Source organism: Cnephaeus nilssonii (assembly GCF_951640355.1).
Source record: "Cnephaeus nilssonii genome assembly, chromosome: 7".
Lineage (NCBI taxonomy): Eukaryota > Metazoa > Chordata > Mammalia > Chiroptera > Vespertilionidae > Cnephaeus > Cnephaeus nilssonii.
This window is the reverse complement of record NC_137078.1, coordinates 73138650-73153968: the sequence shown is the minus strand read 5'-3', so window position 1 is coordinate 73153968 and position 15319 is coordinate 73138650. Positions and strand designations below refer to the sequence as shown.

The following is a 15319-nucleotide window of genomic DNA, read 5'->3' as shown; positions in this document are numbered from 1 at the left end:
CCTGTCTTCATTGATGTTTCTGTCTCTCTCTTTCTCTCCCTTCCTCTCTGAAATCAATAAAATATATATTTAAGGAAAAAAAGCTGTGGTAAATTTTACACAATGGAATACTAAGCCATAAAAAAAAGAAGGAAATCTTTTTTGCAACAGCATGGATGGACCTGAAGAGTATTATGCTAAGTGAAATAAGCAAGTCAGAGAAGGAAAAATACCATGTGATTTCACTTATATGTGGCATCTAATGAACAAAATAGAAACAGAGTTATAAATACCTCTGTTTTTTTGACAGCTGTCAGAGGGGAGGGTGGTTGGGGGGCCAGGTGAAAAAGGTGAAGGGATTAAGTAAAAAAAAAAAAATACCTCATAGACACAGATAACAGTATGGTGATTACAAGAGGGAAAGGAGGGTGGGGAAGATAAATGGAGATAGAAAGAGATTTGACTTTTGTGAACACAATACCATATATAGATGATGTATAATAGAATTTTACACTTGAAACCTATATAATTTTATTAACCAATGTCAGCCCAATAAATTCAATAAAAATAAAATTTTAAAATGATGCTCAAATCTCTAATAATGAGGAAAATGCAAATCAAAACCACAATAAAAAAAGCACTTCACACCCATTAGGATTGTTGCTTATTATCAAATAAATAGAGAGTAACAAATGTTGGTGAGGATGTGAAGAAATTGGAACTCTTGTGTATTGCTAACGGGAATGTAAAATAGTGCAGCCACTATGGAAAACATAGCAGTTCCTCAAAAATTTAAAAATAGAATTACTATATGATCCAGAAATTCCACTTTAGGGTATATAGGCAAAATAATGAAAGCAGGACTCAAGCCGATATTTTTTATACCTATGTTTAGCTGTATTATTCACAGTGAACAAAAGGTCAGAGAAACCCAAGTGTTCCTCAGCAGAAGAATGAATAAATAAAATGTGGTATATACATACAGTGGAATATTATTCAGCCTTTAAGAGGAAGGAAATTCTGACGCATGCTATAGTATGGATGAACCTTGAAGACATTTTGCTAAGTATTTCACTTCAAGCCAGTCACAAAGGACAAATACTATATAATTCCACTTAAAATTGAGAAATTCACAGAAACAGAAAATAACATGGTGGTTGCCAGGAGCTGGGAGGAAAGTGGGGAATGGGAAGTTATTGTTTAATAGGTACAGAGTTTCGGGTGCGGAAGATGAAAAAATACTGGAAATGGATGGTGGTCATGGTTGCACAACAGTGTAAATGTACTTAATGCCATTTGTTTTTGAGAAAGGGAAAACATATGCATATACACACATACACATGTATAACATGCAGGAAATTATATTTTTACAGACATAGTTTTATAAAAAGAAGCACTGGAATGTTACACCAGAAAATAATGAAAAGGTCACAATCTATTGGGAGTAAGAAAACAGTAAAAATTACAGGAAGGAGAATGAGACTTCTCTGAGAATACCCTTTTATATTCTTTTGATTTTTGAAATGTAAATGTTTTGCTTAATAAAATTTAAAAAGATGAATGAAGCATATTCTAAAATTGACTATAAACAGAAACAAACTGAACTGTGGGTATAATAGACATCATAACCACATTGAAAAAAGAATTAATTCAAATAACCTGAACACAGAATCTTCTCAGTATACTTTTTAATGGGGCATATTTTAAAGAAAAAGTGGAACTACAAAGAAATTCTGACTTTTTCTTAATGGGTTTGTATGTATTAAAGATAGAGCAAATGAGTAAATAAGATACAAATATAGAATGGGAGTTGAATAACCTTGCAATATAGAATTTGAATTGGAGTTATCTGTATGAACTCTTAACTTTAAAATTAAGATACCTTCAATTCAAATCATTCATGTACAGGGCTGGGCAAAAGTAGGTTTACTGTACCATTGTGACATTCTTTTGAGTTAATAAAGCTAATATAATAATCATAACCTGCATGTTCCATATATATATATATATTCCCCCCAAATTCTGTTTATTGAAAAGGCCTAGAAGCAATGACACCTCAGAAGCAATAAGCATACCTTGGTTTCTAAATCACATTCTCTAAAAGGAATCAAGATTTTTGGAGAAATGACTGATTCTAAGGCTGAGCAGAAGAGAAAATATAAGATGATTCTGGAACATTTTATGTCAGAAAGGAGAGAATTCTCAAAGAATGATGAGAACATATCAAAAGGACACAGGAGCCAACTTGAAGGGGTTCTTACTAACCAAAATTGAAACAATATGAGTATCAAAAAGAATAAAAATAAAAGAACAGTGGTAATAGCATCCACGGGTCCCTAGTGATATATAAAGAAAAATATCAAGAGTTGCAGGGAGCCCTAGCGGGTTTGGCTCAGTGGATAGACTGTCAGCCTGTGGGCTGAAGGGTCCTGGGTTCGATTCTGATCAAGGGCACATGCCCGAGTTGTGGGCTCGATCCCCAGTTGGGGCATGCAGGAGGCAGTTGATCAATGATTCTCTCTCATCATTGATGTTTCTATCTCTCTCTCCCTCTCCCTTCCTCTCTGGAATCAATAAAAAAAAATTTTTTTTAAGAGTTGCAGGGAAACATCTTCTTTACAGAATGCCAGCTAATAAAATATAGATGGAATGGTAGAAAATTACCATTTTAATTTATTCAGGGAAGGATAATCAATGAATGTTGAAACCAGAGGGTAAAAAAGCTTATTGGAAAATATGATATTCACATAATCTCAAAGTTCTTCCTACTGATTGCCTATTAACTACAAAGGGGAATTGCAGTGAGGAAATCTGCAACTTAACAACTGATCAGATTTAGTATCATCAATAATTTGACAAATTGACACTATGTGCCTCTTGAAGTAAAGCAGTGAGAAGTACTCAACATCACTTGTATAGTATTTATGCTAAAACTGTTTAGCATCAATGTAACTGTAAGGAAACAATCAGAAAAATTCCCAATTGTGGGACATTTGGTAAAATAGCTAGCCCAGACACTTCATGAAAAACAAAAGATAACAAGGCTATTGTAGATTAATGGTGTCTAAAGAAACATGACAACCAAATGCAATATGTGATTCTTTATTGGACCCTGTATTTTAAAAAATTAAACAAACATTTTGGAGATAATAAGAATATTTTAATTAAAGTTCTTGGGTATGGTAATATTGCAGCGTTAAAGGAGAATGTCTTTGTTCTGAGGACAAATGTACTGACATATTTGGGGGTGAAGTGTCATGATGTCTCTAACTTTCACATAGTCCAAAGGAAAAAGTATGTAGATATATGGAAACAAAATGTGGTGAAATGTTAGTTATTGAATCTAGGTGAAGGATGCATAGTTGTTCATATACTGGTTTTGCTATTTTTCTCTAGGTTTAAAATTTTTCAAAATAAAAAGTTTTGAATAAATTATGTATGTAACTATACATATATATGTGTGTGTGTTCATGTTCCCCAGGCCTCCTCTGGACCTCTCCCCAGAGTTGCTGAATCAGAATCTCTAGGTAATGGGGCTTGGGATTCTGCATGGTATATGGCTCTCCCGAGACTCTAATGCAATTGGTCTGTCTATATTTGGGAAGCATTGTTCTAGAAGAGCATTCTTCTCCATTAAAATCTTGTATGGCGTGTGTGTGTGTGTGTACATGTGCGTGTGTGTGTGTGTGTGTGCTGTTCACATAGGAACAATCATTACTCCCTTGCAGAGTCCTCTAGGGGGGGAAATGGGAAGGTAGAATGATTCACCAGTGAAGTTATCTCAATGCTGCCAGCCTTTTCCTCACATACCCTTGTTTTACTGATCTCTTCTACTAAAGACTGTGATGGTTTCTTCTAAACAGGTCAGTCTGGATCACTAGTTCTCAAACTTGGCTGCCAGTTAGAATCATTTAGAGAACTCAGTGTGTAGGCTTTAGAGCAATTAAATCAGAATGCCTGGGGGTGATTCTGATGTATTCTTTAATGCTCCCCAGGGGAATCCAGTGTCCAAGTTTGAGAGTCATTGATTTAAAGCAGAAGCTGGCCTCTGTGAGACCACTAGCCAAGTATGTCAGGATCCTGGTACAAACTCTCTGCTCAGCAAACTTGATAACATGCTCTGGTGTATTTGTGGTACATTGACTTGAAAGGAACCCTTTGTATGTTCCTGTCACTGATCAGCCTTCTCATTTGCTAAGTAGTCTCCAGGGCTTGTCAATAGAAAAGGGAATTTTTAAGATGCATATCTCATTTTCTGGTCACAGAAATTTGAACTGTGTATAGAAATGTGGGGGGGGGGGGTGAGGGGACAAAAACAAAATTTTAGAGTGAAGTAACTTAACCATGGTGGCTTAAATGCTTATTTATAAAGTTAATTTTTATAATATTTACTGAACTTCTTTTTTCTGCAGCAAAGCCCTTGGCATTGGGTAATGCCAGACCATTTATACCTATGACTATCTCAAGATTAGTCACAACCCCCACCTCCAGTTTAATTAACCTGAATTGTGTTTGAGTCTGTATATGGGAATGTAGCAGCAAAGTGGTGATAGAGTCCTATCAGGGGTAAAAGGAATCCTAACAATCTTTCCCAAGTACAATCACTTCTTCCTAAGAAAAGACAGTTTATTCAACATCTCTCTTCCAATTCATTTCTTGTTTCTCTCAGACTTGGGGTAGCATGGAGATAGGTCACCAAACCTCAGTTTGGAAGCACTGCGTTAATTCAGTATCCTCCTCTGACAAATATAGAAATAAGAAAAGAGAAATGAGTTGTTCGAGGTTGTACAGTGAGTGACATATTTCTGTACATGTATTTGTATATGTACATGTATGTAAACCTTCTCTGGGAGGAGAGAATGAGTTGGGAGTGTCATGGAATCATCTTGACAGCCATAGAGTCTAATAACTTCACCAAGCTTAGAATTATTATATAGGACAATGGTGGGGTGGGGAGTAGGGCCCATAACATGTGGTTCCTGGTATGAGTGCTATTCTGTTACCTGCCACCAGAGGGCATGAACTATGATTAGATTCTGGACCTGTTGCTCTTATATTTAAGTCCAGAGCTTCAAGAAGTCGCTGTTAAGTTTAAACAGCTGGACCCTAACATATTTAGTAGCCGCCCCCCCCCCCCCAATCTGGTGAGCACCTGGAAGCTTTTATGACTGGTTCCATGTCAGTATTTTTAAGGTAAGCATAGAACACTTGCAGCATGTCTAGGTTTAGAATTAGAGACCTGGCTTTGTAAAATTCACTCAGCCACTTAACTAGCTTAGTTGTGTGGCTACTGATAAGTTGCTTTACCTTGACTTTTAACCTTGAATTTCAATAGCCTCACCTGCCAGATCATTAATCATTCCTCTGCCACACATGATTTTTATAGCATTCATCAACTCCTGGCACCCATTTAATAAGTGGAGGTTTTCTTCTTTGTTCAATAAAACTCTTATGGAGCTTATATTCCAGTTGGAAAATACATACACATTACAAGGGAAAATAAAGAAAAATTCAGGCAGTGATAAGAGTTTAGGATAAATAGAAGGGAGTGGGATTTAGAAGGCTATTTTAGATATGGTAGTCTAGGAATGCCTCTCTAAGGAGCTGAGATTTCAGCAAATACTAATTGCTAAAGATTTGAGGAAAGGGAAGGGTTTTCGTGGCAGAGGGATGAAGTTTGGAATGTTTGAGGAATAGAAAGGCCAGTGTGTGGAGGACAGAGGAGTGATAGGAAATGAGTTATAAGAAGTAAGCAAGTTCCAGATTATGTAAATCTTGTTAACATACATAAAGTGTTTAGATTTATTTTGTATTATGGGATGTGAGCATAAAAGTGTGATCTGATTTATATTTTAAAATACATAAACATATTCTGACTTCTAAGTGGAAAACACAATAGGAGGCAAAAGTGGAAGCAGGGAGTCTCTGTTACAAAGCTGTTGCAGTAGTCTATGCAAAGTCTGACTGTGGCTTAGGTTAGGGTGATTAGTAGTGAGTGAGAATATATAACGGTGAGAAATTATTTGATTTAGGATATATGAGATGAAAGAGCCATCAAGACTTGCTAATTAATTGTATTTGAGGGGTAATAGCAAGGGAGGACTCAAGAGTGACTTAGTGTAGGCTTTTTGGTCTGGGTTTAATAGTGCATTAGATGAGATGAGATGACGAGGAAGTGAACAGGTTTGGAGGGAGTAGCAAAGTCAAGGGTTCTGTTTTTGCCTTAGCCGGTTTGGCTTAGTGGATAGAGTGTTGGCCTGCGGACTAAAGGGTCCCAGGTTTGCTTCCAGTCTAAGGCCACATACCTCGGTTGCAGGCTTCCGGCTCTCATCTGGAGCATGCGGGAGGCAATCAATCGATGTGTCTCTCTTACGTCTGTGTTTCTCTCTTGTCTCTCCCTCTCCCTTCTACTCTCTAAAAATCAATAGAAAAAAATATCCTCAGCGGAGGATAAAAAAATAAAAATTCAAGCACTTTTGGCTTTCAGGTAGAGTTATAGAATAAAGCAGTTGGAAATACGAGCATGAGACTCGCGGCAGAGGTTTAGGCTGGACATGTAAATTGGCAGTCATTATTTGACAGGAGAAAAGTAGGGATTGTGAAATGACCAGGCACTGAGGTACCCACCTGTCCTTTTCTTTGCAAGCACCCAGGCCACTGTTTAATTTGAGACCTTCAAATTGTCATTTTTCTTCTTCCTGCTTTCACAAACTTATGACTTCAATTCTTTTTACCTAGAGAGATAGTATGGAAGAATTGAGTGACGAAATATTTGAAGATATTAATGTGATGATTAATAATGAAGGCTCTGGAGACAGAGGAGTTGGGTTTAAATCCTGTCTCTTGAATATTGTATTTAGTAAAATTATAGCCTTAGATATTTTACTTAATTTCTCTGACCTCAGTCTTTTAATCTATAATATTATAAATAATAGCCAGCATTTGTCTAACATTTAGCATATACCAGGCAGAATTTTAAGTCCTTCATGTGTATTAATCCTTAGAACAACCCACTGAGGTTGTTTTCCCCACACATAGACTGGACCTGAACTTGAATTTCTTCGGAAATTTAAAATTTTTTTCTTTTAACCATGATAAAGGAAGAGTAGTAGTCAAGATTCTTTGGGCTATGAGTGAAAAAAACTAACTCAAACCAAGTTAAAGGAGGGGACAGGAATTACAGATTCATATAACAGAGAAGTCTAAGGCCTGGTATTGAGTATGTCTGAACACAGGGCTTTAAACACTCTCATGTCTCTCCATCACTTGCTCTACCTTGGCTTTATTCTCAGTTCTGTTCTCCATGTAGCAATGCCAAATCTACAAACTCTATCTAGCCATGATCTTGGAGAAAGACTCTCCTCCAATATGCATACCATATCAGAAAACAGTTGACCCAGCTTGAGATATACATGCACACTCTTGGTCTAGGGCAGGGATGGAGAACCTTTTTTCTGCCAAGGGCCATTTGGATATTTATAACATAATTCCCTTAATATAATTCCCTTAATATAAAATTATGCTACTATGAAAAAAAGCTCCTAGATTTACTGAACTTCAAGTCCCGCCTGTGGTTGCCTTGGCAGGGTCAGACCAAATGATTTTGTGGGCTGGATGTTCCCCACCCCTGGTCTAGGGGAATCTAATGCTCTTGAATGGCATTATTTTCCATTCCACAGTTAGGCAGAGAGAGCCATGTGACAGACATTCTCAACAAATCACATAGAATTAGGATGGGATTTTTTTTCCAAAAGCAGGGGGAAGGGAAGCTAGACAAGCCAAAAAAGCGATGGTAGTTTTAGATTAAGTGACAGGAGCATCCATATTGCTGTCGCCATTGTTGGTGTGATTGAGCTGCCCCAAGTTATCTTCCCGCGTTAGAGGCTTGGCTTAGCCTAGCCAGCTTTGAGACTGAAAGTTTAAAACATATAGGGTGGTAAATCTTATTAGTTCTATTTTCTTCTCCCTTCTTGCTTCTTCCCCAATAATTTAATTATAATCCCAAAAGCTGATTCTTCCTTTTTCATTTTATCTACACACTGTTGAACATAGTGGTTAAGAGTGTGGGCTCAAGGGTCAGATTGCCTGGGTTTCAATCCTATCTTTGTCATTTGCTCACTTAGAAATCTTAATCAGTTTACTTTATATATCTTTTCTCATCTCTAAAATGAAGATAATATCTACCTCACTGGGTTGCCTTGAGGATTAGATGGTCAGTGGAAAGTGATTGGCACAGTGTCTGACCCCCAATAAAGAGTTTTAAAATATCGGATTCTATTGTAATTTCCAGCTCTGCAGCTTGGGTGCAGCCTATCTGTTTTTTTGTCAGAAATGGGAAAACTGAGGTAGATTGGGAGGCTATGAAAAAAGTACATTACTAGATTTCGATATCTTAGGAGAGAGTTGAAGCCAAATTGAAAGAAGTACTTGGAACTTGTTTCCACGAATTGGGAGATCTAACTACAATAATGATCTTATTTTTATAATTAATTAATTAAATGGTACATTCTTAATTGGCTTTTCCTTACTGAATGACAATGGACAATTAACCTCTCTAGGCTTTTTACTTTTTTGTAAAATGAGTATCTTTAGACAGGATGATTCCTTTCATCTTCATCATTGCCTGATCCTTCATTGGTTAAGTAAAATTGAAGATCAAAAAGTGTTTTGTACTTGGTGTGTATGTGTGTGAAAGAGAAGTGAGAGAGCGCATACACCAAAGAATGAGAGAAAAAGAAAAAAAGTGAGTTAGTTTATATTGAAATAAACTAAAAAGATTTACTTGTATATTGAGTTTATCAGTTGACAATATTTGCTTTCTTCTTAAGAGGTTATTAAGAAGAACTTTCACACTACTGTCTAGACCATTTCTAAGTATTTGTTAATTTTATCTCACATCCATCTATTTTAGATTTTTCAAGGAAAACTTTTTAGGCGCTATGAATCTGTAATACTTGTCTTGGAGTCAGGCCAGTTGGTTGGGGACTTTGTTCCACTACTTGCTTTGCAACGTTACACTTGGGCAAGTTGCATTCCCTCTATGTGCCTCATTTTCTCATCTGTCTAATGAGGCATTTCCTCTATTTAACCTTTTAAGTCCTTTCCTCACAGTCTATGATTCTGTAACATATCACAGTGTAGGTTATGGAGGAGTAGCTGGATTCCAAAGGGTAAACTTGATATTGCCATTTCCTTTGAAACATATTTTTTATCTGTTGCCTATTATGTTTGCTGCAGGATTTCGGTTGAATGCCTCCTCTTGGCCCATGTTCCTTTTGAAGACACTAAATGGAGCTGAAATGGCTCCCATCAGGATTTTCCACAAGGTACGGTGTCCCTCAGATATCACCAACTCTAAATTGCTTAAGGTCATATGCTTATATTCTTTCAATTACTTAGCCTCTGATATCTACATTATATTTATGGCCTGAGGATGCCTTCTCAGAAACTAATTCAGCAGACGGATTGTTTAATACCGTATGAAGCAGCAATTATCCCCAGAGGATAATTATAAATATAGACTATAGATTATGATTATTGGTTTTTGGGTCCTAGCTCTACCAATAATAAGCTATGTCCTTTTGACTTCATGTATAAAGTGGGATTCTGTCTACCTTACAGGATAGTTAAATTAAAATGTGTTTACTAGTAAAGTATATAAAATGGGATATAAATCTAAAGGAGCTGTTCTTGTTATAGATCTTGGAATTTGTAAAGTTCATACACTAAACAGAGAGAAAGAAAGGAGATAATTTTTGAGTGCCTATAGTATGTTTGGAGTTTATATATACTATCTCACTTAATACCCACACTTAACTTTCTGAAACAAGAAATATTATTTCCATTTAATAGCTAAGGAAACAAATACTTTTGAATAAGGAACTTGCCCAAGATCACATGGCTAGTAAGTGGTGAAATAGGGATCAATAACCCGTATTCATTTTTCCTTATTTCTCCAGGGATGAGGCATTCAGTCTGCTCTCAGTTGAATTCTTTACCTTTAATGAGGTTAGAGTTATAAAGGGGACTGAATTAGTGTTGCCTGTGCTGCTATTAAAGTCTAAACCCTAAAGCACTCTGGCTGGTAACTTAAAAACCCTTTAACTACAGAATATCTTAAAATGTTTGGTGGGGGCAGGGGACAACAACTATTCTTTTAAATGCTTTGTTGAGCTTACTAAAAAGGAAAAAACTCACCCTAGCTGGTTTGGCTCAGTGGCTAGAGCGTTGGCCTACGAACCGAAGGGTTCCAGGTTTGATTCTGTTCTAGAGCATGTACCTCGGTTGCAGGCTCCTCTTTGGCCTGGACCCTGGTCAGGGCATGTGCAGGAGGCAACCAATCAATGTGTTTCTCTCACATTGATATTTATCTCTGTCTTTCCCTCTCTCTCTTCCACTCTCTCTAAAAATCAATGGAAAAATATCCTCAGGTGAGAATAAAAAATGAAAGAAAGAATACTCTCCAGAAGCTAAAATGAAGGAGGAAAACTAGAGTGTTAAGTGCATGCACTAAACCTGCAGGTATTTTTAGGAGCTTTCTAATAATCTTGTCTTTTACCAGCCACAGTAGGATAGAAGATGAGGCCTTGGGCCCAAGCAAACCAGGAATGGACTCGAGACTGCCATATATAAAACCAGATCAGATACCTCAAATGTTTACTCCTTAGTGAAAGACTGTTACATTGATGAGGAGAGTCTCTGCCTGGGCTCTGGGTAGGGGCAGGAATGGAGTCATCTCTTTGATAAAACAGTCTTTCCCTCATGGAAATCCAGGGTTCAGATATGGTACCTGTGTTGTCTAGAAACTCCAGAGTTATATGGAGAGATTTCTGAGTGCCCAGCAGAAGCAAATCCAAAACCTCTCTAGAGCAGGCGTCCTCAAACTACGGCCCACGGGCCACATGCGGGTGTTTTTGCAGTTTTGTTTTTTTACTTCAAAATAAGATATGTGCAGTGTGCATAGGAATTTGTTCATAGTTTTTTTTAAACTATAGTCCAGCCCTCCAACGGTCTGAGGGACAGTGAACTGACCCCCTGTTTAAAAAGTTTGAGGACCCCTGCTCTAGAGAGTTTGGTTGCTTTCAACCCAGATGTCATAGAAGTTCCCAAAGTGAAGTACCACTGAAGATTAGTACTCCCTTCAGAATTACAGAGCTCTCAAAAACTCTCAAAACAAATCCAACGTGGTGGGACATCAGTAGACACAACAAACAGTATGACTATAACCCCAAGGACTTTCAGAATAGAAATATCAGATAGATAGAGATTATAAATTAAATTTTTGAAAATGATTAAAGAATGAAAAGAAGAAATTTTTATTATTTTGTTGTTGTTGCTAATCCTCACCTGAGGATATTTTTTCCACTGATTATTCAGAAAGAGTGGAAGTGAGGGAGGAAGGGAGGGAGAGAGGAGGTGAAGGAAGGGGGAGAGGAGGGTGAGAGAGAGAGAGAAACATCAATGTGAGAGAGACACATCAATTGGTTACCTCCCACATCCTCATGACAGGTTCGGGGGTTCAAACTGGCAACCCAGGTACATACCCTTGATACTTTGGAGCATGGGCCAATGCTCTAACCACTGTACATCGGCCAGGGCAAAGAGAAGAAATTTTTTAAATGATAAAAGTATAAAACCCTATTTTTCAAAGACAGATTTAAGAAAAAAATTGAACATCTGTAAATGAAACTTAACCATTAAAACTGAAAATTAATAATAGGTATATAAGCAACATAGACATAGATAAAAGAGAATTAACTGAAAGACATGTAAGGAATTTCCCCAGAATGCAGCACAAATAAAGAAATGGAAATATTAAAGAGAAGAGACAAAGAGAATAATATTAGAAGGTCCATTGATATTGAATATGAAATCCAGAAGTAATAAGAAAAGAATAGAAAAGAACCAATATTTACAAAGATAATGACAGAATTTTCCAGAGTGAATAGTAAAGGTAAATATACAGCTTAAAACATCATGATGTAAGAGGTTTATGGGGGGGAAAAGGAAAACCTATGTAATATTTTCAACAATAAAGATTCAGAACCATCAAAAAAAAAATCATGGTATAACTAAAGTCAAAAGATCTGAGCAAGTACACAGAATTCCTTCAAAAGAATTGCAGTTAGGCTGACAGCACGTTTCTTGACAGCAGCAGTTCAAAACAAAGATAATAGAATAATATCTCCAAAGTTCTTAGGAAAAATAGTTGTCCATCTAGAATTTTATACCTAGTTAGAATATTATTTCAGAATGAATATAAAAGCAAGACATTTTCAAACAACCTAATGTAAGTACATGCCAACATATCTGCTGAAAGAACAACTGAAGAATATATTTCAGGAAGAAGATAATTGAACCCAGAAAGGAAGAAATGAGATGCAAGAAATAGTGGTGAGGAAAGACTGGTTAACATGTGGGTAAAGCTAATCAACCATTGCCTATAATTGTTTAAACCAATTATAATAACAAAAGTGATTAATTGTCAGCATAACAATGTGAAACTAGATTATCAAACACTGTTAACTCAGGAGTAATTAAAATATTCTAAGGTTTTTGTAATATGACTAGAGATAAAGATGAGTTTTAGACTGACTTATATCAACTATACAGTTATAGTCTTGAGGAGATCCACTGAAAGATTATAAATAGAATGGTTAACATCTGAATCAATGAGGGGAGGAGGAAAGAAAATTCAGTCAATTGTAAAGGGAAAAAAGAACCTTAAAAATCAAGTAAAATAGAACTCTAGGAAATACAATAAATTTAAATATATCAGTTATCACAAGAAATGAGCTTAAACTCATCAGTTTAGTTAAAAAGATTAGATTGTTTTTAAATATACATGCTATTTAACAAAAGACCCTGATAAAATATGCCCCAAAATGTTGAAAGTAAAAAAATATAAAAGATATACCAGGCAAATCGTTATCAAAATAAAGCTGGTGTTGCCCTGGCCAGTGTGGCTCAGTTGGGTGTCGTCCTGTGTTCAGAAAGTTTGCCAGTTTGATTCCCAGTCAAGGCACTATCCTGGTTGCAGGCTTGATCCCCAGTGGGGGGCATGCAGCAGGCAGCCAATCAACGAGGTTTCTCTCCTTCTCTCTTCCTCTCTCTCTAAAAATCAATAAAAATATATATATTTGTAAAAAGCTGGTGTTAACTATACTGAAATCAGACAAAGGAGACTTTGAGGCTAAAAAGCATTTAGAAGTCACTATCTAATGATTTTTTAAAAGTGCAGTTCAGCCATGGCCGGTGTTGCTCAGTGGTTGGAGCATCGGTCCACACACCGAAGAGTCTCAGGTTTGATTCCCCGTCAAGGGCACAGGACATATACCTGGACTGTGGGTTCTCCCCTCAATCCTGGTCTGGGCTCATGCAGGAGGCAACCATTTGATGTCTCTGTCTCTGTCTCTGTCTCTGTCTCTCTCTCTCTTTCTCTCTCTCTCTCTCTCTCTCCCCCTCCCTCCCTCCTTCCCTCCCTACCTCCCTTCCTCCCTCTCTCCTTCTCCCCCCTCCCTGCCTCCCTCCTCCTTTCCACTCTCTCTGAAAAGCAATAGGAAAAATCCTCTGGTTGAGGATTAATAAAACAAAACGAAAAAAAAGTACAGTTTACCAAGAAAAATGAAAGTTATAAATATGCATGCTCCTAAAGAACACAACCTCCAAGTATATAAAGCAAAATTTGACGGAATTACATGGAAAAATTGGAAAATCCACAATCACTAGTGGATAATTTAATACATACCTCTGAATAATTGATAAATCAAGCAGACAAAAAAATTATTATCAGTCATCATAAGCTAATCTGAATTAAATTAGTTGATCAATTTGTAAAAATCAGTTGCATTCTTACTTAACAAATGGTTTGAAAATAAAAATTTTAGCCCTAACCTGTTTGGCTCAGTGGATAGAGCGTCAGCCTGCAGACTAAAGGGTCCCAGGTTCGATTCCGGTCAAGGGCATGTACCTTGGTTGCATCCCCAGTAGGGAGTGTGCAGGAGGCAGCTGATCGATGTTTTTAACTCTCTATCCCTCTTCCCTCCTCTCTGTAAAAAATAAATAAAATATATTTTTTAAAAAAGAAAAAATTTAAAGATATCATTTATTATAGCAATAAAGTTACAATGCATCTAGAAAATGTTAGTAAAAATCAAGAGTTTTTATAGAGTAAATTTTAAAATGTATATTAAAGAAGGAATCTATATTAAAGAATACTTAACCAATGGAAAATGCTATCATGTTCATAGATGGGAGGGTTCAATATTATACATACAAAAGTTACTTTTTCCCAAATTAATCTACAAATTCATTGGGATTACAGTCAAAATCCAAATAGGGTTCTTATGTGGAACTTGAAAAGCTGATTCTAAAATTCATACAAAAGGTGAAGAGAAGAGCCAGAGAACATATATATATATGCATAGCCCATGGACATAGACACAGTACAGTGTAGTGAGGGCCAGAGAGAGGAGAGGGCGGGGTCTGAGAGGAGTTAAGCAAAGAGAGGGGCAAATAGGAGACATCTGCAATAGTGTCAATAATAAAAGTTAAAAAATAAAAATAAAAAGATCAAGGAGAAAGAATAGCCAAAACAATATTGAAGAATGACAAAATAAGGGGATTTTTTTTCTTCCAGATATCCATTTAATGAGATATGTTATTTGTGTAGGATCAGACAGTAAAGCCAAGGTAACAGAATAGAATGTACAACACTTTTTTTGTGAAATTTATCTAAGCAATTACATTGTGAATTAGCATGAAAGAGAGAGAGAGAAGAGAGAAGAGAACACTGCTAGAGAGAGTATACAATGTTAAAACTACTTTGGAATGCAATTTAGCAATATTTAATAAAGTAGAAGATGGGTATATTTATCCTATAATGCAGTTTTACTCCTAGGTATATATCCTAAAGAAACCTTCCCACATGTATACAAAGAAACAAGTGCAAGAATGGTCATTAAAACTTTCGAACAGCCCTGGCCAGTTTGGCTTAGTGGATAGGGCATCAGTCTGCAGACTGAAGGGTGCCGGGTTCGATTCAGGTCAAGGACACATGCCTGCGTAGCGGGCTTGATCCCAGTAGGGGTGTGCAAGAGGCAGCCAATCAATGATTCTCTCTCATCATTGATGTTTTTATCTCTCCCTCTCCCTTCCTCTCTGAAATCAATAAAAATAAAATATATTTTTTAAAGCTTTTGAACAGTTGGAAAAACCTTAAATGTCCATCAAAAGAATAAATAAATTGATATATACATATAATATCTTATATAATACCTTCTATTAGCAGTTAAAATGAACTAGATAAATTTTCAAAAACATGTTGAACAAAAAAACAACT

General features: G+C 36.5%; 1 protein-coding gene across 10 annotated transcripts in view; it reads left to right on the top strand.

Annotated features, from left to right (window-relative positions):
- The window catches only part of SCMH1 (Scm polycomb group protein homolog 1), a 137053-nt gene that overhangs the window by 69562 nt on the left and 52172 nt on the right, over window positions 1-15319 (top strand). For 6 of the 10 annotated variants that reach the window (XM_079777386.1, XM_079777382.1, XM_079777384.1 and 3 more), the window contains one exon: window positions 9217-9305. The exons of 2 other annotated variants lie outside the window; for them this stretch is intronic. In XM_079777386.1, coding sequence (XP_079633512.1) covers window positions 9217-9305 — 89 coding nt within the window. Of the gene's footprint in view, window positions 1-3460; window positions 3507-9216; window positions 9306-15319 lie in introns of all 10 variants that reach the window. 2 more of the 10 variants (XM_079777383.1, XM_079777389.1) reach the window with 1 other exon arrangement.